This window comes from Chrysoperla carnea, chromosome 2, assembly GCF_905475395.1.
Source record: "Chrysoperla carnea chromosome 2, inChrCarn1.1, whole genome shotgun sequence".
Classification (NCBI taxonomy): domain Eukaryota; kingdom Metazoa; phylum Arthropoda; class Insecta; order Neuroptera; family Chrysopidae; genus Chrysoperla; species Chrysoperla carnea.
In genome coordinates this window covers 33,914,675-33,937,294 of record NC_058338.1, presented here as the reverse complement: position 1 = coordinate 33,937,294, position 22,620 = coordinate 33,914,675, and the positions used below count along the sequence as shown (strand labels likewise).

Sequence of the window (22,620 nt, the reverse complement as noted above, 5' to 3'; positions counted from 1 at the left end):
AAAATTGATTTTTATTTTAATCATCAAGTGGCAGTCATAATATATATTTTGAGCTTAATCTCATTTTCTTTTAAGGCAACTATATGATTTTGTGTTAATAAAAATGGCGTTGTATAATTATTAAGACACATCACAGAATAAATTTTTATTAATATTAATTGATCTTTCTAAAGTATCAATACATCGATATGTCCTCATATTAAATAAGGAAGGAATGATTATGATTAATGACTTTTTGTCTTTTTTAATGAATTTTGAATGTAGTTCCAAAAATCGTCGTTCTTCAATCCAACTCCAAGTTTGGTATAATGTATACAGTTGTTTTAAGATGTGAAACATAAGTATTTAAAGATTTTGTTTCCAAATATTGAACTTCTAAATGCTTAGTATAAAAGTGGAAATATCAACAGCAAAACACTTACGAATGTAATTATTTGTGAAATTATTTAAAATTAATGAAGGATTAATTCATTAATAGTATAATGAATCAAAGGACTGACAGACATTTCTGTGGTCACAATATAATCATCATATTTCAATCTTGTACAAAGGAAATATTTAAATTTCCGTTTCCACAAAATAAACTAAATACATATGCAAACAAATTATCCTAGACATTTCTTCAAATTCAAATTCATCAGAACGGCGATTTTTGAAACTCCATAGTTTTGACTTTAGGTGATTTGTTTCTAGCTAAATGCAAATCAACAAATGGATATTTCATATAGGTGATTTTATTTTCTTTCCCCATTGTCCGTAGTAAAAAAGAAGAGGTGAAATAAATATTTCTTAGCTCATGAACAACAGCACCAGAGCTGTACATGTGGCCGCCGAGAAAATTTTTTATGGCGACGCTTGTATTTAGATATACCACCACACTCAGTATTGCTCAGGTAGAATCGGCCCCTCAACATGTATCATAAGTTATATTGCAAAATATAGTTTGGCCATCTGTGAGTGAATTATACGAAGTTATCAGTAATTTCCACATTCATTTGCAGGAAACCCTAACGCGAGAAATTTTTTTTTAGACATATATGTTTAATAAATAAAAACCCATACCGATATTAATCTATAGCAATACTGAACGATCAATGAACTTTTTTCATGATTCACTTAATACTATATCGTAGATAAGAACATTTAGTTAGGATTCAAACCACTTTGATTGTCTTTTGTTTTTGAACGTCACGATAGATGGAATAACATGAAAATTAATTTACATTATTTTTAAACATGATTATAATAATTGACAAATTGTTTAATTATTACTAGGTGTAAACAATAATTATTTAACAAGAAATTTTTTTTTTCAATTAGCGACGTTCATAATTTACATGCAAAATTATTCACAATAAAAATATTGTTTACAAAATTAATTACAGAAAAAAGAAAATGAATATTATTATTCAATAAAAATTTTAAAAATAATAAATACATGAAAAAAAAATGCTCTTTAATATATTTTTAAACTAAATAAAAAAAAAATGGAATTAAAAAAGGGAAAAAAAATATTTTTGAAACATGCACATAAAAATATTATTTTTTTATATATAAATAAATTGTTCCCATGAAATAATAAGTGCTAACTCTACTATTAATATGTTTTTTGTTGTAATGGAAAAAAAATAAGAGCACATCTTCGATTAAAGTGTGCACATCTGACAGCTGAATGAATCGAATAAACATAAATATTTTCAGTGTACCATTTCGTGTTTAAAAAAAAAAAAATTATAATTCATAGTTTAAAATATCATGCATGTCAAAAGGCAATTTAAATAGAACATGGGTTTTTGATTTTATTTGATATTTCAAGAAATAGACATGAAAAGAATAATTCGTTTAGTTATTTATTAAACAAGTTTCTTACTCAAATAAAATCTTTCGAATTCTCATTCTCAATTTATGTAGGAATATTTTAAAAAAAGTTTTGGAAGATTAAACAGTTGCCATTTTTAGTCAATGTGTTAACAATTACATCAAAGATGTGTGCAAATTGCATCTTGTTCTCACTTTTGACTAAAGATGACTCACTAGTCACACTCTTAAAATTACAATGCCTGAAAATTATATGTCTGAAATTACCGAGTTTTAATTTAGAACTACTAATTGAATATTTTTCACTGCATTACAGTGAAATATTGCAAACAGATCTTAGGATTCAATCATTGAGCAATTCCCAAGAGATGAATTTCCTTCCTTCTGACAATTTATCAACATAATCAAAAATGTTGCCTGCTACTTGAAATACATAAAACATTTTTAGGCAAAAAACCAAAATTATTTATTATCCCTAAAAGAACAACACTAAAAGAGTACACTGAAATTATTTAACTTAATTTGAAATTAATTGAAAAAAATTCTAATAAAATTTTCTAGAACTAGATTTTTAAAAACAAAAGAAATATTTATCTATTTTTATTTCAATGAGATTTTTGATTTAAAAAAATGTTCAATGACATCACAAAATATTTTTTGAGCCAAATACAGATCACACATAATTTTAATTACTTCAATTTATTTATAGTATTTTCAGTTTTTGACATTTCAAAAATTCGAAACTTAAAATTTGGGAGGGAAAAATTGAAAATACTATTGGAACCAGTTTAATATCAATTATTTCCAAATAAATAAAGATTAAGAGATTCTTATAAAATAGAGCACATTAAAAATGAGATTTTTTCAACAGCCTCTTACATTTAGGGCAAGTTATGTAAAAAAACGAAATTAGTTGCTTTGATCAGGTACTTCCAACATAATACTTTCCAACCTAATCCTATAAACTAAGGAGTCTTGGTAGTTTTTTTCCAGATCTAGCAACCTTCTCACTTAAATTTAATTTTCATTTAAATATTTTACGAACTCTCTTTCAAATTTAGTCTTTTCAAAAGTTTTTGATTGCATTTACAAGCAAGATGAAGAAATTTTTCAGTTCTTTAGAATCAAAATTTTAAATGTAAATTAATCGATATAAAAATCGAATTCAATTGAGCTGCTTGAGGCTGGAATTAGAAAATTGTTTTGTCTAAATACTATTCTGCCATAATTACTTTGCGGATCTTCTCACATAGTTTACTATTATTGGGTCAATTATTTGCTCTGATTTTACATTTAAAATATTTTTTTTAAACCCATATTTGAGTTGTCTCAAACTTTGTTCTTAGGCCAATCAAAACTATAAATAATGGCAGAACATTTTAAAACAAGAAAATAACTAATAATAAAAATAACTAATTTCGTAATTAGGAAGGTTGATTACTAGCATTAGTTTCAATTTTTTTCGCCAACTCTGATAAAACCTCTCTATAAATTAATGGATCCATATTTGTACCTAACATATATAATACCCACCAATCGCCTAAGTCAATTTTTCTTGAGATAGCTTCACATATTTCTTTTGGCACCATTTTATTTTTAGCATGTAATAAGCGTGGCCGTACTTTTGGCATTAGTATCATGAATGCCCGATACACAACCAATAGAGTGAGCAGTGTTGCCATAATTATAAACCAAAACCATATAAATATGTATGTTTTTTCGTTAACAATATTTAATGGCAATATACATAATGAGTCGTGTACTTGTATCGTACCAGAGGCACCATATTTATGGAATGTACATTTTGTTACTCGTGGAAAAACATATACCATTGGATCGACACGATCTTCTTGTGCTGTTTCTGAATAATTCAATACACGTAAACCATAACTGAAGAATTCACCATCGAAAAAGTAATTCATATACCATAATTGTACTATTATGTTTACAAGGCACAATGCTTCACAGATCCAATAACGTATCGCGTACATGTTGTGTCTCTGAAAAAAATAAATAATTTATTAATTTAATATTCATTGTTAGTATTTTATTTATTTATTTGAAAAAAATAATGATAAATAAATAAGCTATTGTAATTTATATTCCTAACAACAATACCCAAAACTGAGAAATAAACATTTTGATAGGAATCGAACCCATGACATCTGACTGTCGAAAACGTTCTCAATCTCTGATAATGAGATTGCGTTATGATTGATTTTGTTGTGACTTTGTGTGTACTTTTTTTTTTCACAATTTTGACATGCATGTATTTTTATATACACATTGCTTAGCATTTCAATTAAAGTTTTTTTTTGCGTATCCAAAAGAATTGAGTGTCTTCACACCTTATGAAAATCAATGAGAGATAAAGTACAGACTAAAGAATAGTTATAGAGCTCTGTAGGATCAAATTCTGACAATTCAAAGAGACGAATGCATAATCAAAAGGATAAATGAAAGTCACAAAGCGATTAGAAACGTCACAATATAAAATAAACGTTAGGTGAAAAATGAAAATCGTCGATATAAAGTCTCGTTGTCCAAATCGAATTAAAGGAGAAGGAATCTGTTTCAGTTGGGTTCCCACACTCAGCGATGTGAAGGCGACCACTACGCTTATGCAGTGGCGGATTAAGTATTTGGTCGCCCTAGGCCCTGTCTGATTAGCCGCCCTTTTTAAAAGATGAAATTTTATTTTTTTGAATCCGTTTATATTATTTATCCGTTTATAATACTTATATCAATTCATATATGAAACACCAGAATCATTGAAAATAAAATAAGAAAACATTGTGCAATTCTAGAAGCGGCTTACATGTAAGATTAATTTTACTAAAGATACAAAAAATCAACAGAGCTTTGAAAATTCTTCAAAAAAAGCTTATCAATATTCAATTATTTCTGTGTATAATGTATACCGTGGACGAGACTATACCGCACACGGTATAAGGGCTCGACGGCATAAAGAGTATACCGTGAAAAAGTATACCGTGCACGGTATAAGGGCCCCACGGTATAAAAGGGCAAAAATAATTTCATACCGTATCTAAATAGACCGTATAGACGGTATACCGTATAGACGGTATACCGTAGACGGTATAGACGCTATACCGTATAGACGGTATACCGTATAGACGGTATACCGTATAGACGGTATACCGTAGACGGTATAGACGCTATACCGTATAGACGGTATACCGTATAGACGGTATACCGTATAGACGGTATACCGTATAGACGGTATACTGTAGACGGTCTAGACCGTCCACGGTATACCGTATACGGTGTATTTAGACGCGGTATGAAATTATTTTTGCCCTTTTATACCGTGGGGCCCTTATACCGTGCACGGTATACTTTTTCATGGTATACTCTTTATGCCGTCGAGCCCTTATACCGTGTGCGGTATAGTCTCGTCCACGGTATACACAATATAGATTGGAAGGCTTATTTGAAGCAAATGAAATATACCGTGTGCGGTATAGTCTCGTCCACGGTATTCGTTGTGTGCGTAGTCATGGTAGGGATAATAAAATCGATGCCAGCGCTTTAAGTGAAAAATTTTGGAGATAAAGTGGGCTGTTATGACTAATTTGCAATTATTTACATGTTAATGATATAGAAACTGTCAAATTAAAATGATTGAAAAACACTAATTAATTAAACTTAATGCATTAAAAATTGTGAAAATAAGAAATCAAATTGTACAAATATTATTTTTCAAATGTTAATTATCGTAATTATTTATTTAAATTTGTGAAACAAGAATATTAAATTTTAAATGTAAGTTTTCAATGCAATCCACACAATTATATATGCATCCATTAATTCTATAATTAAAGTAGTGTATCGTTGTCATGGAAACGAAATTCACGCTCGGAGCGAATACATTATACAGATGGGAAAGCGTATTCTACAGAAATGTAACATACCGTGTGCGTTATACTCTCGTCCACGGTATACATTATACAGATGGGAAACTGCTTATGAATTTGTAAAACTACAATCAACGAAAACGGAAACGATCGACTTACTGCGTTCAACGATTAATGTAGGAAACGAAGCATACGACTCAGGAAAAACTACGCGCCAGCTGATTTTATGAGAGCCGGTGGAAAATGATTGTCTGAGTGTCCTCAACAAACTCATATTCATGAGAACTTGCGCATTTGCGATTTACGTCTACGGGGTCAAGCAGAAGTTCCCTTCTCCCGGACACCATTTTCTCTTTATTTAAAAGATAAAAAATGTCAGGGATCAAAAAATGCTAAGAATTGTCCAAAATATAAAATCCAATAGTTTTTTTAAATGTAAATCGAAAATGTAAAGTTCTCATAAATATGATGATGTCGAGGACACTCAGACAAACATTTTCCACCGGGTATCATAAAAATCAGATGTCGTTAATTTAGTGAATTATCTAATAATTATTGTTTATTTTATAATTAATTTTCAGCTTTTATAAATGCTTAATTAGCTATGGAATCGAAAGCAAAATTTTATCAATTTTATCATAATCATGACATAGTTTTTACTTTATATATTAATAGTTATTTTATTAATGTAAGCATTCTTTATCAAAATTAAATTAAATGAATCAATGATATTAAGTTTGAGTTTTAACATTTTCTACAATTAACACAACCTAAGCTGTTGATGCTTTTTTGGTACCGTTTCATTCCGTTGATTACTGACAATAAAAGCTTAAAACCCAAAACTAATCCGTATTAGAAATGGAATCAAAGTTGTTGGTATTTTTAAAGACAAAAATTTTAATTTTTTCTCCAAGATTCTTTCGAAAACTAACTCGCAAAAACCGGCCCAGTGGCCGTGCAATCGACTTTACTCGTTTCGCTACTGAAAAAAGATTATATCCCTTGCCCGACTACAATTCAACTTTGTATTAACATCAATATAAATTAGAATTATGTTTCTGTATCACGAGGTTACTAAACCATTAATGATCTAAACTAACTCAGACTTAATGTATTTTTTTATTACACTGCAGATAGGAAGTTGATATAAAATAACCATTTGATTTCTTTCGTGATATTAATTATCATTGTTAAATGTAAATTATTACAATTGAAAAAAAGTGAAATGGAATTTTAATAGTGAATATAATACAAAATAAACAAAAATAAATTATACAAATTAATGAAATTCATATTCTCACAATTAATATTTTTAAATACGTAAAAATTTTCCCATTATTATAAATATTTATTAGACATAACTATGTTTGCGATACCCATTTAATTTTTTATAGTTCAATCGAAACAAAAAGTATAAATTTCTCAATGTCAACATAGTCTTGCAGTATTAATTATACCTTCAAATGCGGATTTTTATGATTAATATATAATTTATGCTGGTAAATCATTTTCATCTGAATCATTGCATAGTGGAAAATAAATCCGACATTTTTATGAAATAATTTATGAATGACACTTTTATTCTGTTATTATATTAAAATAATTTACAAAAAATTATAATAATCCCAGTAATTGAATTATAATAATTTAATGGACTTTGATTTTATAAATATGGAAAATGCTGTCTATGTATGTATGCTTTGAACTTTTTTGCTCCCATACTACACAATGTCTCGCAAGGAACGTATTTGAAAAGTTTGGCGAGGATACTCAGCGAGAGTGTGGATGGGGGTAACATAATTTAATTATAAATTATCAAATTATCTTGTCTCATGCAACAAAATGGAAAACCCAAGAATAATTTATACCATTTCCTGTATTTTTTTTGCTTATTTAATTTATGAACCTTAAATGAATACCGCGATCGTCCAGATAAAATCTGACTTAGTATCCAAAGCCTCGATTGCTAATTTTTATGTCTCATAGACATAGTAGTTAAATTTTTTGATTGTTATATAAATGTAATTAAAATTATGTAATAAATTTAAGAGGAATTGAAATAATTTTCAAATGTATAGATATAATTATAAATAGCATAGACAATAATTAAGTAATAAATAACGTCATATTCTGACTACCCACAATTTTTTTATCTTTATTAATGAATAATTCAATGAATCATTTTTAGGAATAAAAATTATTGTCTATTTTGTGATATATATTATCAACTCTCATGACGAAATGTGTAAACTGTTTTACGTAAAAAATGTTCGAATGCAGTGAATAAATAATTTTAACTAAATTTTGCAGCTGTTGAAGGATATAAAATCAGATAAAGACTTGAAGGCAAAAAGTTGTCTATATATTTACCATTCGTAAAATGAATTATATTGAAAACCAAAAAGAAAATCTTCATTCAAAACCTGAAAAATTTGTTTCATCAAAATTGTTCACTAATTTTGGTTAACTAAATTTTGCAACTGTTGAAGGATATACAATCAAATATTCAGAATTTTGAATATGTTTGCTCGAGGATAAACAAAAAGTAAAATTATTTAATATTGAGTTTAGTTTTCCAAATATTGAAGTTTAAATTGAAAACAATACTCTTGAGTAGAAATCATTCAGGAACCTCTAATACACTAATTAAGAGACGGTATAAAAATGTATTATTTCATCCTCAAAATCAAGAATCAAGACACGTAAACTCCAAGAAACTAAAATTGTGGATATTTGATGATCACAGAGATAGAAAAATACAGAGATAAAATGTTTCAATCATATTTTAAAAAAAAGGAATGCCCAAATGATCGATTTGAGTTTAAGATTATATGCAATTGTTTAGGAAATTCAAGAACGGTGCTGTGATGGAGAGATGTATAATTATCATTACCTCGATTAAATAAAAAAATTTTTTTGTTGGTACAAATGTTTGATTGAAACAAAACAAATCGTTTTTAAATATATTTTTAATGAAGCCGGTGACCATGGTTTTTTATTGATAAATCTCTTTACTAAATAGTCCTTTTCCTCTACATAAGTTGTAAATGCATTAGATTATATCGAGGATATAATGTACATCGAAGATGGGAAAGTAAATTTCGAGTAAACTATGGGAGTAATCAAGCCAGCTAAATTGTTTTTAATATATTGGTGTATTGGGTCCGTAAGACACATTTTGTAAACCGTTAGAGATAGAACAAAAGCTCAAATGTAATAAAATAAGCAACTTCTGTTTGAAACATTTTTTCGTAAACATCATCGTTTACCCGCGAGGGCGCAAATTAGGATAAACCTTTGAAATGTATTTTCTCCAAAACTATAAAAGATACAGAGTTGATTTTCAGGTAGCTTCAAATAGTTGTCTTGTGAAAGATTCATGAAAATCAAAAAAAATATTCTAGAAAATAGTTTAAATAATAACTTCGGAAGCCATAATTAAGTTGGTTTTTTACACTTTTCTAATTTATTACAAATAATGCAAGCACTGCCATTCAACACATTCTATACATGGTATTTAAACAATTTACTCAGTCAATTGTTTGTTTTCACTTGTTTTTTTAAGACATTCAATATAATATTAGTTTCTTTTATTGATTTTTACGTCTTATAGAGGACAAGCTGAAACAATATCGTAGTAGTGGGGAATCATTAACCACATTTAGTATACCAAAAATAATAGTTTAATTAATTTCAAGTACAAAATAATTCATTTTTCTCCATTCTATGCTCAGAAAGTTATTTTACTTACAATAATACTTTATTACAACATAATAGTGTTGATAATCATAATCATTTTTACTTTATCTCTGAAATAATTCGTAAAATTGATAAAAAGAGTATTATTAACTATGAAAACGATTGAATTTACTGCTAAGAACATTTTTATTTGATAAAAATGATGTTCCCGAAATATTGTTTACTGTTATTGTTAAATTTCATAGCATTCAATGAAGCATATAAAATTTTGGGCATATTCGCTTCATCAAGCTCCAGTCATGCAATGTTAGGAACAGAATTGTTGAAATCGTTAGCCGAACATGGACATGAAGTAACAATGATAAGTTGTAATCCATTGAAAACGCCAATGAAAAATTATCGGGATATTGTTGTTAACGTCGATTTAAAAAAGGAGTTTTTAAGTGAGTGAAATTTTTAACTATTATGTGTTTGTGGTTTGAAGAAAAAAATTGTGCAATAATTGATAAGGTGGAAGAAGTTATCAAAATAAGAAAATCGCGCTATTCTATATGTTTTTATACCATGTATATATGAAATATACATAGTGTATTAAGTTTAGTTCCAAGTTTGTAACGCTTACAAATATTGATGCTACGAGTAAAATTTTGGTATTGGAGTTAATAGAATCATCTAATTAATCCATTTTCGGTTGTCCATCCGTCCGTCTGTGAACACGATAATTCAAAAACGAAAAAGATATCAAGTTGAAATTTTTACAACGCACTCAGGACCAAAAAAGTGAGGTCGAGTGCGTAAATGAGCAACATAGGTCAATTGGGTCATGGGTCCGTATAATTTGATAAATGAGGCATGGTTAAAATCGTCCGCTGGTTATAGGCTTTGTCCTGTCACATTAAATTAAATACGGCGCCCTCTAGAGGACAAAAAAGCTTTAATCATAAAAATTTCACATGAAAATATTTTCTTGTCTTCATATTTTTAAGAGCGCGATTCTGTAATTGTCGGGCTTTTAGTTTTCGAACTTTATTCAATTTGGATCGTTTTACACAAACTCTATGAAATTGACATAATAAATTAAATTTAATTCAATTTTTTTAGATCGAACTCAAACTGAAAATTTTTTTAAAACAAGTCAAAACTTTGGATTAAATGCAGTATTTAGCTTTTTTAGAAGCGGAGTGGAAATTACTGAATTAATTGTTCAAGATGCAAATGTTCAAAAATTATTAAATTCCAATGAACATTTTGATGCAGTGATTGTTTTAACATTTGTTTACGATGCTTTATACGCAATTGCAAATCATTTTAATGCGCCATTAATTGTTTATACACAAGTGGGACCATCACCATTTATAAATGATATGGTTGGGAATCCAAATAATTATGCATATGTGCCCGATTGGTTCCTCGGATATACAGATCGTATGACATTTACGCAAAGAACCATGAATACATTTGCTGGTTTAGTTTTTGAAGGAATTCGTCATTGGTACTATTATCCAAAACAATACGAACTTACCAAAAAACTTTTCCCAAATGGTCCAGATTTATATGATATTCTAAAAAATGTCTCATTAGTTTTATCGAATTCACATGTAAGTGTTCATTACCCAAGACCACTTGTACCGAATATTATCGAAATCGGTGGACATCATGTAAAAGAACCAAAACCATTACCAGATGATCTACAAAAATTTATGGACAACGCACATAATGGTGTCATATATTTCAGTTTAGGGACAAATTTACGTAGTAAAGATTTAACACCAGATTTACGTGATACAATTTTAAAAGTTTTTGCGAAATTGCCACAAAAAATTTTATGGAAATGGGAGGATACAAATTTGCCTGGAAAATCAGATAATGTATTTACTCAAAAATGGTTTCCACAGTCTGATATTTTGGCACATTCCAATTTACGATTGTTTATTACACATGGTGGATGGGGTAGTACTGTTGAGGCTCTGGTACGTAAGGTGCCTGTACTTGGAATACCTGGTATGGGAGACCAACATGTAAACATGATGAAATGTCAGAAAATGGGTTTAGGAGTTCTATTAGATTTTAAGAATATAACTGAACAATCATTTTCGTGGGCAATCAATGAAGTTGTAAATAAACCACAGTAAGTTTTTCTTTTTATCGAAATCATTACAATAATAAAAAGGCATATCTCAAAAAAAAAGATCTGGGCATCTAACGCAACAATAAACAAGTTTTAAAATTTGAATTTTTTTGAAATGTTCGAAATATCTTACTTCTGCATATCTACGTATTCAGTCTAACTATCGAATCTATTTTAATTACGGTACTTAATTATTAACGGAAGAGAGTTTAAGGTTAGACTCAATGAACTTTTTATTTCTTCCTAATTGCATTTTTTCTAATTTTTCCAGATACAAAGAAGCAATGATAAAACGATCAAAATTATTTTTAGATCGGGAAATTTCACCATCTGACAGAGCTGTATATTGGACAGAATACGTAATACGCAACAAAGGCGCACACCATTTACAATCTGCTGCAATACATTTGAATATAATGCAACTTCTATTGTTAGATGTTGTTAGCTTTTTAATTGTTATTATTGCAACAATAATCTTAATTTTGTATTTAGTATTTCGATACGTATTTCGCAAGCTTTGTAGATCCAAATCAAAAAGAATTAATCAAAAAAAGAAAAATAATTAATTTAAAGAATAAAATATATTTTTAAAAATTTTGTAATTAATCTGAAATATATCAAAAGAGTTTTTCTACAAAAATTTTTCAAAAGCTAATTGTATGAACAAAACACAACATTCTAATCGGAATAAAAAATCCATTTGATCTTTTATTGAGCAGGAGAGAAATTGTTAATTTTTGACACACAAATTTGTTATAGAAATTAAACGGTCAAAGTTGAAAGGTTGCGACTAGTAACTAATGACGTATTTTGTTAATTTTTTGTGTCCGGCCCACCGGTTAATTGATTGAAACGGTTAATGATAAAGTTGACTTACAAAATTAAGAAATAGACTTGAATTACGTATACGTTATACATGTATATGATAGCTTTCGATTATTTGACAATCACTTAACATTTACGTCTTACAAGTTGCCTATTTAATAGTGCAATATTATTTAAGTGAACTATAACATTGATCGTTTCATTGAATTAACAATTTTTTTTTAGTAATGCGTTATATTACTTATGATATTAGACACCTACGAAATACATTCCATGAAGTTTTAGCAAAATGCGAGCGATTTCTTTCATTTTCCTTTATTAGCCGGTTTTTCTAAAATCTTTAACTGTACTATAACAATTTATTACAAGTAGAATTTCAATGACATTGAAGTACAGATTTATTTAAATGGTAAAGTTGCACATCATCATAAAACTATAAAATACACAACAGATAAGATTCATTTGAATCATCGGAATTGTGTTACCATGGCACGCTTAACAAACAAAATGAATTATCGTCTGTTGATTATATCATTTGTAAATAATAATCATTATTCTTGAAGCTGATTACAGACACAACTGTGCGATTGTCCTTATACAGAATGATTCGTTAAACTCGCGTTAATTAAGCTTGGCGATGGAATCTAGGTTTGGCCAGAATTGATTAATGAAAACAAGTCTTGCTTTGAAAGCCTTTTCCGTATTTTGGCCACGGCTAATAAATTAAGTTAAAGTAGTAGTATAGAGATATATGTAATTTTGTTATGGTAGTAGTATAGAGAATAGTGAGGCGAGCAAAGGCGTCCAACTTAGAGTAAAGCCGGTTTTCCATCCCCGTAAAAACTAAACGTGACTAGAAGCGTCGAAGTAAAATTTTTGAAGTGAAAACTCAAAGCAGTATATCTGTAGCTATACAGCTGACGTATTGTGTAACATAAGTGCTGCGTATATAACAAATACATTGAAATTTATGTAAATACAAATACTATCGACAAATCATATGATTGTATATTAATTGTTATTTCAATTGAATTGTATTTATATTTTGTCATAATCTCGTACAGCCTGCAATATGTAATTGTTGCTCGGAGTGTCAATAGATGTGAAAACCAGATTGATGTTGAAAGTCTTAATTCAAATATTATGAAAATTTTTATACTAAAAGTTCTAAGTTTTCACTTCTATCGGCAGTCCCTATGACTGCTAATTTTTTTTTCTATCTAAGCTTAGACCCGTATCTAACACCCAAGCGGCCATTGATGCCATCATTCGATATTAATTCAAGACTGTTCTCAATTCAAGCTTGAACCAATACTGGCCTGGTTGTTTATAAGTTTATGAGGTTGTAGAAAAAATGTAATTGCCTCTCAAAGTTTTAAGATCCCAATCCAACAAAAGCCGAATTACTTGAAAATTGTAAGATCGAAAGCAGCAAGCATGGCCTCGAATAGTGAACCTATTTTTGTCTCTACGTCGTTACAAGATACATTTTTTTTCTTTATCTGAAGGCATATGAATATCTGAAGGCATATTTTTTCATTCTGATAAAATAACCTTAAAGAGAGGGAAGATTGATGTCAAAACACCGTTATCCAATTCATTAACGATCACTAGTGATAATTTTATTGCACAGTAGTTAAAACCGCGCAGCAAACTATAGCCGCTTGCAAAGGTATTTGGGCACTAGAATCAAAGAAAATGTAGAAACTTAAACCTTATTGAACATTATGTAATAAAGTTAATTTCTTGCTACAACATCATTTGATTGAAATTCAGTAACACTAGCTATACAAATATACTACCACGAGAAGATAAAATAGACACCAACAATATTTGTAATCTGTTAACCAGTTGTGTAAATAATTTGATATCGTTGATTATTTATTGTAAAATACGTAACATATATGTTGTAGTCAGCAATCTTAACATTACAATACAAGAAAATAATATAAGAAATAAGAAACAAACTTATATCAAATTTAGCAAGTCAGGTGTAATTTATAGCCAATATTATCAACAGAATGGTTCGTATAAAATGTTATACATGAATTTAATTTGCTCAAATGTGTCATCAGGCTCCAGATATCGGGATATAGAAAGGTGAGAATTAAAAAATTACCTAAAAATGCATTTTAGAAAATTATATAATTGTTGAAATACACTATAGCGAAAGGGTTGAATATCAGTTCTTACTTTATTTTTTATAAAGATAGCCCACATAGCTACACACATGTAACTGTTATTCCCATATTAATACATACTAAAAAATTTGCACCTAATTTGAGCAATCGCGAGTAAACAGTGATGTATACGAAAAAATGTTTCAAACAAAAGTTGTTAATTTTTTTATAAGGAATATTTTTTACATTTAAACTTTTGTTCTATCTCTAACGATTTACAAGATGGATCCTACGGGCCCAAGACCCAATTGACCTATTTTGCTCATTTACGAACTCAACCTTACTTTTTACGCACTAAGGATGCTATAAAAATTTCATTTTGATTTCTCTTCTCGTTTTTGAGTTATTGAATTGACAGACAGACAGACGGATGGACAACCGAAAACGGATTAATTAGATGATTTTATGAACACCTGTACCAAAATTTTGTTAGTAGCATCAATATTTTTAAGCGTTACAAACTTGGGACTAAACTTAATATACCTTGATATATTTCATATGTACGTGGTATAAAAATTATGAAGAATAAAATGAGACAATTTTTTCATTTTTGAAGTCTACATTTTGTTTACTTCCTAAATTCAAAAAGTTTTTCCCGAAAATTGATTGATTGTTTCTACAATGGTGTTTATTGTGTGATTTTTGTTATACGTGTGGCCCGGCACTATATACCACTTTGTCTGAATTTATTTGTTTATTGATTAGAATGCATTTTTATTTTATTATTTTTAATACGAATAAAATAATAAAGGTGATAACAAACATGATTTGTTATATTCAATTTGAAATGGTAATTTTACTAAATTATTTGTTACTTCGCGGGTAAACAGTGATTTACGAAAAAATGTTTCAAACAAAAAAGGAACATTTTTTACATTTAAACTTTTGTTCTATCTCTACCGGTTTACAAGATGATATTCATTTAAGAACTCGACCTCACCTTTTTACGCCCTAAGCATGCTATAAAAATTTCAACTTGATACCTTTTTTCGTTTTTGAGTTGTCGTGTACAGAGGCGGACTGACAGAAAACCGGAAATGGACTAATTAGGTGATTTTAGGAAGCTTTACAAACTTGGGACTAAACTTAGTATACCTTGATAAATGTTACTTATATACATGGTATAAAAATAAAGAATGTTAAGCTCGGGATGGAATATTAGTTTTGTAGAAAAAGGTCGAGAATGTAGACAAATAATGAAAAATATTTCATTTTCTTGAAATCAAATTTGGATAGTATTAAAGGTAGTATCGAGCAGCACACCTCTAAAATTTGATGGGTTCCACCCGGCTCACTTTGTATATATATATTTGACCAATCAGCTATAGACAAATTTATAACATTTCAACTTATCATTACCTCATAGTTAATATTTAATGAATTTTAAATAATAAAATATACCACACATAATGTTATGTGAAAATAAAATGTTATCTAATTAATTTAAATTTAATTTACTCATTATTATTATTATTAAATTAATTTCACCTATATGTAATATATGATAATGCAAATTAAAATTATAAGTATGCGATAATTTAATAATTCAAAACATAAATAATATAATAATTAGTAATATTTACTTATTAGTTATTTTATTTAGCATTCAAAAAATGTTGCCATATCAAAATTTGATTAAATGTTTAAAAATTTCCTATAACAATGTTTAAAATTATTTATATATGATTAAAACAATTATTATAATATTCTAACAACAAAACTACTGTTTATATTAAAACAGTAGATATTTATTTAGTAGGGCCGTATTAACCGGAAGATTGTGCTGGAACCTTGGCGTAGGAACCTAAAGGGCACGAGACGATCGCCTGCTAGTTTTACTTATAAAAACTACCTACCCATAAAAATATAATATGAAAATTTGTACATAAGTAACGAATCGAAAGTAGAATTCAAAACAGAAGATATCATTAACAATTTTATCAAATTAAAAGCCCAGGAAAATTAAATTTAATGTTCAGGCCAGCTGATTTTCACATTCCGGTACTCAATTTTGTTAAGTCGGCACTGGTAGTTAAATTCGGAATATATATTTGTATAATATAATGTTACTAATTGTTAGCGACGTGGGATTACCAGAGAAAACATGCTCTTGAAATCAATTTCATGCTATTGAAAAAAAATTCTATTTTTGGAAGTGGCATACTTCATCCATTTATTGTACCTGCTACCGAAAAAATATTTTTCCATAAAGTCCGATAGTGATGTTAATATTCATAAAAAATTAGATTTTGCCTAAATGATAATTTCAATATCAAAATTTTAACTCTCCAGTCACCCTGACTGGAGTCATCAGCCTTGCCAAAATTGAGGCAGGTACCCTACCTGTCAAAATGATACGCCGTTTAGGCGTTCCTTTCGAAAAAAAAAAAAATGAGCGGGCTGATGGCAGCGAAGAAAGGAGAAAGAAAAAATTGAAATGAAGATCTGAGATAAAGATCATTGGATCGTAGATAGATGTAGGATAGATCATTGGATCGTAGTAGCTCTTCACGGTGCGATACGGTTTCATGTTTACATCTCTATATTATATCCACGTTTCTACTTCGAGATAAGAAATTAGTTCGATTGAGTTGCTCCCTTTATACCTTTTAAAGAAAATTATGAAAGCGAAATTCAATCTTCCAGCTTTAAAATTTGTAAAAGCAATTAACTAAAAAAATTTCCCAAAAAGTTATATACTTTTAATATCCACCGTTGACATAAAAAATTGTTTGATAATTGATAAAAACATAACCTAATGCGCACAAAATAAGATTCCCTTTATACAAAAAACAAGGGAAATCACGCGACAAATCAATACAATGAAGTTATTCTTATTAGGTGACATCTTTAAAATAATATAATAAATTTTATTCAAATAATAATATTGAGACCACACAACGGGAATTATATTGTTTTTCTTAATTTTAATATTTGTTATTTCGCGGTATCTCTGTAAATGCGTTATTTAAAATATTATTTGTTCATGTAGTTGAAATTTTTTAAATAATAAACATAGTTTATTTCTTCTTTTAAGGTGTATCATCACTGTCTATTGTACATTAAAGCAGACATAGAACAAATTTAAAGAAAAAAACAAGTGAAAAGAAACAATTGACGGAGTTAATTGTTGAAATACCATGTATAGACAGTGTTGATGGTGCAATCTTTTGTTTTTTGACGTCACATAAGTAAAGAAAGATATGCACTCTTAGATAGCCACACATTCATAACTGATATTCCATATACATACTATAAAATTTGGACCTAATTTGCGACCTCGTGGGTAAACAGTGATGTTTACAAAAAAATGTTTCAAACAAAAGTTGTTTATTTTTTATGACGAAGATGAGTTTTACAAGATAGGTCTTATGGATCCAAGACCCAAGTGACCTATGTTGCTCATTTACGAACTCGGCCTCACTTTTTACGTCGTAAACTTTTAGTCACTGTTACTTCAAATTAATAATGAAATGAATAACGTTTATTTATCTTGAAGCATGACCCTTGACCGAATTCTCGTCAATACACTTTCTAAATTCATAGGTGTATTCCTTACCAAAAATTATTATCGATTACTTAAATTAACTATATTCTAAAATGATTAATTACAATAAAATTGTAAAGTAAAAAAAATACTTACCCTTATATAACGCATAAGGTAATCGATAAGCACTTTCTTCTTTTTGTTTTTCTCCTCTTGACTACAAATTCCAATATGTAAACCCATAACAAGGGTATTCATTAGACCACCTTCGACAGTATCCCATATTACTTTAGGTAAATAGCACAATAAAGCCTGGAACATACAATAAATTAAGCTTTAGAAAAAATTTTTACACAAAGACATTAAACAAGGTTTTGTATTTTTTAAGATAGTTAAGCAAATATTCAATTAGCAGAATTTTTTTCTAAAAATAATTTTTTAAATTTTGTATTATATGCAAAAAATAATATAAATAATATCTATTCAATTAACTGAATTATTTTCTATTTTTTTATTTTTGTATTGTATGCAAACATGGGCGTATGCAAAATTATGGCCCAAAGGGGACGGCCAAATCGGAATTCTTGGTTTAGAGAGGGGAAGGGTTAATTGGCATGAACTCATAGTTAGACAACTAAATCAATCACTTGGTAAATCCAAATCTAAAAGAAGACCAGCCGTGACCCATCCTCCCTCTCAGTACGGCCATGTATGCAAAAAATAATAAATAATATCCAGACATAAAGAAACTGTCTGTAACCAATTTAAACAATTAAAACTAAAAATGACGACAAACACAGATTATGCCAATTATACTAATTAAGTTGGCTTTCAGTGTAAATTGTCGACATTTATACTTAAAAAGTTTTAACCCATAATTCACTTTATATTTAATTATAGAAAGAATCAGACACTCTGTTATTCTGTTATTTAATTAAGATTTAATTTCGACGACGAAAGTCAAATTTTACTATCACAAAAAAGTTTTAATTAGAAAACATAAAAAGTTGAATTCTCTTTTATTCTTTAAGTATGTGTATACCTAGGTTTTAATTTTCCAATAAATTCAATAACTGATAGGTAATGTTATAGTTTCTTTAGTAGTTTTATACGAACGAATCAACAAAATTGTCCATTTGAAGATACGATAATTTCAAGTAAAAACTGAATTTGCACTTGGCCATTATTTGAAAATAAGATAAATACCTATGCGTAAAATGAAAAGGTGTACATAGACTGTAAAGGTGTACATAGACTGTAAAGGTGTACATAACTAGATCTATTATGATCTCAGTTTTACCATAGCGGGAAATATTAGTCCTAAGCGTCTTAGCAACTAATAATAAAAACAAATATACATACAAACATACAAGATACGAGCGAAAAACATAATAACCATTCCCTCACAGTCGGATAAAAATTACAGCGGTACGAGATTATTTAAACTGGCCGGGTCGTTACAACCCAATCTGTCTGCCATACAGGATAGACAAAATAAATTAAAAATTAATTATTTATGTATTTAGAATAAAAATGCATTATTTAAATCTGAGAAATTTATTTAGGACAATAATTATTTTAATTTTGAGTGACATACTTTTTAAAATTTAATATATTTTTTGTTTGTCTATATGTATAGACATTTCAAACAATATTATTATTAAAATTTTATTTAAATTTTGAATAGCGATCGTATTCATAATTCATAAAATATGTTAAAGGTTAGCACGCAATTCATATTTGTTTAAATAAATGCTATTAGAAATTTACAAGGTGCTTTTATAAGAATAGGATCTACCGAGAAAAACCAAAGAAAATAAAGGTTAAATAGCGACATTGAAAAATTACAGAATTATTCATTTTAATTTACCCTTCATCAATCCCTGTTGAGTTATATATGACTAAAAGAAAAAAATTATTACAGCATGTAATTCGTTAAGATCACCTCCTAGGGAATAATTTGAATACACGAAGTGGCAAAGCACAATGAACAATTAGAACAGTGGAAGAAGCAATTTTCCAACATTTTAAATTTGAATAACGTTATTACGAAATGGCTCACATATTAGAGCAAGACGATTCGAGTAACGGCCAGCAGCGGCGTTAGCAAACACGAGGCAAGGCCTTTCGAGACATAAAAGTTAACCTTACGAGCTTATTGTTTTGCAAATGCGTCGTTGACAGTGTCGAAATCAGTAGTACGTGAAATATTCTGAGCCATGATTGATCTCAAATAGCTTTTGATCAATTTTAATTTTGATTGCGATCTTTCAGCACTCGTTTTCACGTTATTTTTAATACTCTAGATCATTGAAATTACTCACCTCTTAAATGTGAAGAGGGTTTTCTTAGCGCGAGGGACTGGGCGGTGGCCGCCAATGGTAACGGCAAATTTATACTTATTTTGACGACTGCATGTATGGTTCCCATGGGATAGAATTGGTTTAATTTGGCATAGACCAAAGAATCGACATAATTTTTTGCAAAGGTACGGGTAGTTTATCGGTCAGAAAATAACACTTATCCCGAAAAACTCACGGTTCTTCTTATGACAAGAACCGGAAGAATAGCATAGAGGAACCGTGTTTTTATAGTAAAAATTCGTGAAATAGATTTTTAGCGCATTATTTTTCTCAAGAAAGCTTGATTAATTTACGATAAAAACTCACAAACGCAGATAGTATTAAAATTGTGACAAAATAGAAATCACTTGCCATTTCCTTGTCGCGTACCTTTAAGAACTTTATATTTACATATTTTAAATTATGTTTAAATAAAGATTGGAATTGTATTTTAAGTATGTAAATTATTATTATTTGCAAAATTTACGAAATTGATATGGAATATTCAAGACAAAATTATACCATATTATTTATAACAATACTATAAATAGTTTAAATATTTAAAGAATGGAAGATTAATTAATTAGTATACATACATTAACTTCACATTATCTCAAGGTGCCTCATACTACCAAACTGAGAAGTTTATTTGGTCTTATAGAATGTTTCTGAAAACATATATAAAAGATTCAATCGTAATCACGTCCGGAAAAATAATGGTTTAAAATGAATAAGTCACAGGAACATAGACAATGCAAGTGAAATATACAAAATTTTAAAAATCCCCGACAAATTTTTCGGGTACGGAATCCGTTTAGGCGTTACGATGCTACAGACAGACAGACAGACAGACAGACATACACAAACACATAGCTGTCAAACTTAAAAAATAAAAATAAGCTGTTGATGAGCATGTTAAGATTAGCCTTATCTCAGGCTTTCAAATCATTTGATCGAAAGCTTTTGCCACTTAGTTTTTGAGGAATCCTTTTGAAAATTTCAGCTTTACATATGGTACATGATACGGATGAATTACTAGATTAATGATGTGAAATTCAAAGGAATAATTTTCTATGGACATCATTTGATTAAGGTGGTACGTGGATCTCCTTAATCGTGAGGCGTGAGGGATCACAATAATTGGCAAAACATATTCAAGATTTTTATAACGAAAATTTTATCCGTTGTTATATGGTGGTTTTGTATCTTTGTGATCGAAATATCACAGTGTAACAAAATATACTTTTTAGTAAATAAAAATATAAATTTTTTTAGTATAAAGACTTTTAAATGAAAAAAAAATCTCTACGTGCATGGAGATGATCTTTATAGATTGCAAGTTACAGTTGATTAATCACAAAAAATTAGCTTTATCATGGAAATATTTTAATTTGTGGTTTCACAATAAAAAATTTGTTAATTCATTGTGAAAATTTTAAATATTGTATGAAATCATGCACACTCAGATGTAAGATATTTCATTCATACAACAAAATTATCATGTACTTTATTACAGTAGCAAATAAATACTTCTAATATAATTTATTTAATTGTGATTCAAAACTTCTTAGTCACTATTAATAACCCACGCGGCTCACTAGGTTAAGGTGTATGCAATTAACATTCGTAGGTAATACATATATTCCCACCGCAAAAAGTTTATCTTTTAATTTACTGTCAAAAAAGGATTTAAGAAGTCTTAAGGTAGTACGAATACCAAGGCAATTTTAGATTTAGGTTTGAAATTATTTGTACCTTATTTTCAACTTTGATGATTAATTTTGTTATAACTTCATGAAATCTGCCTTGATATTTGAAACATCGAAAGCTTAAGAATTAAACAAAAGTTTCAATTTTCGATATTTTGAAAATTACTCCAGGTATCGAAAAATTTTATTATTACTTTCCGTCTTATATTGTCGAGTTATAACATAATTCAATATCAATATTGAATATCTATATTTTTTAAATTTGTGTCCTCACTACCGTGCTTACGGTCAAACATCCTTAATTAATCGGGCACAGCGAGTTTATTTTGTTTTCAATAATTTATGAATGTGGTTTTTTTTTGTTTCGTTTGAAAGGTAGTTTAATGGAGAGTGTTCTTAGCTATGTTTCAAGTGCGAGTTTAGGCTTCCGTACCTGGGACAACTAAAAATAGGCGATGATCCTCAAAATCGGTTCAGTTTGGAGAAGGCTTTAAGTAAAAAGGTAATTTACTGGAGAGTGTTCTCAGGTATGTTTCAAGGGCGAGTTTAAAGCT

The 22,620-nt window shown here is 28.9% G+C and overlaps 1 protein-coding gene across 1 annotated transcript in view; it reads right to left on the bottom strand.

Moving 5' to 3' along the window:
• Positions 1-2,577: 2,577 nt before the first annotated feature.
• LOC123293214 (innexin inx1) overlaps positions 2,578-22,620 on the bottom strand; it is a 40,085-nt gene continuing 20,042 nt past the window's right edge. The window contains exons 3-4 of the mRNA XM_044873957.1: positions 18,172-18,327; positions 2,578-3,818 (exon numbers count right to left, since the gene is read on the bottom strand). Of these exons, the coding sequence (XP_044729892.1) occupies positions 3,243-3,818; positions 18,172-18,327 (732 nt within the window). The 3' untranslated portion in view covers positions 2,578-3,242. The remainder of the gene's footprint in view (positions 3,819-18,171; positions 18,328-22,620) is intronic.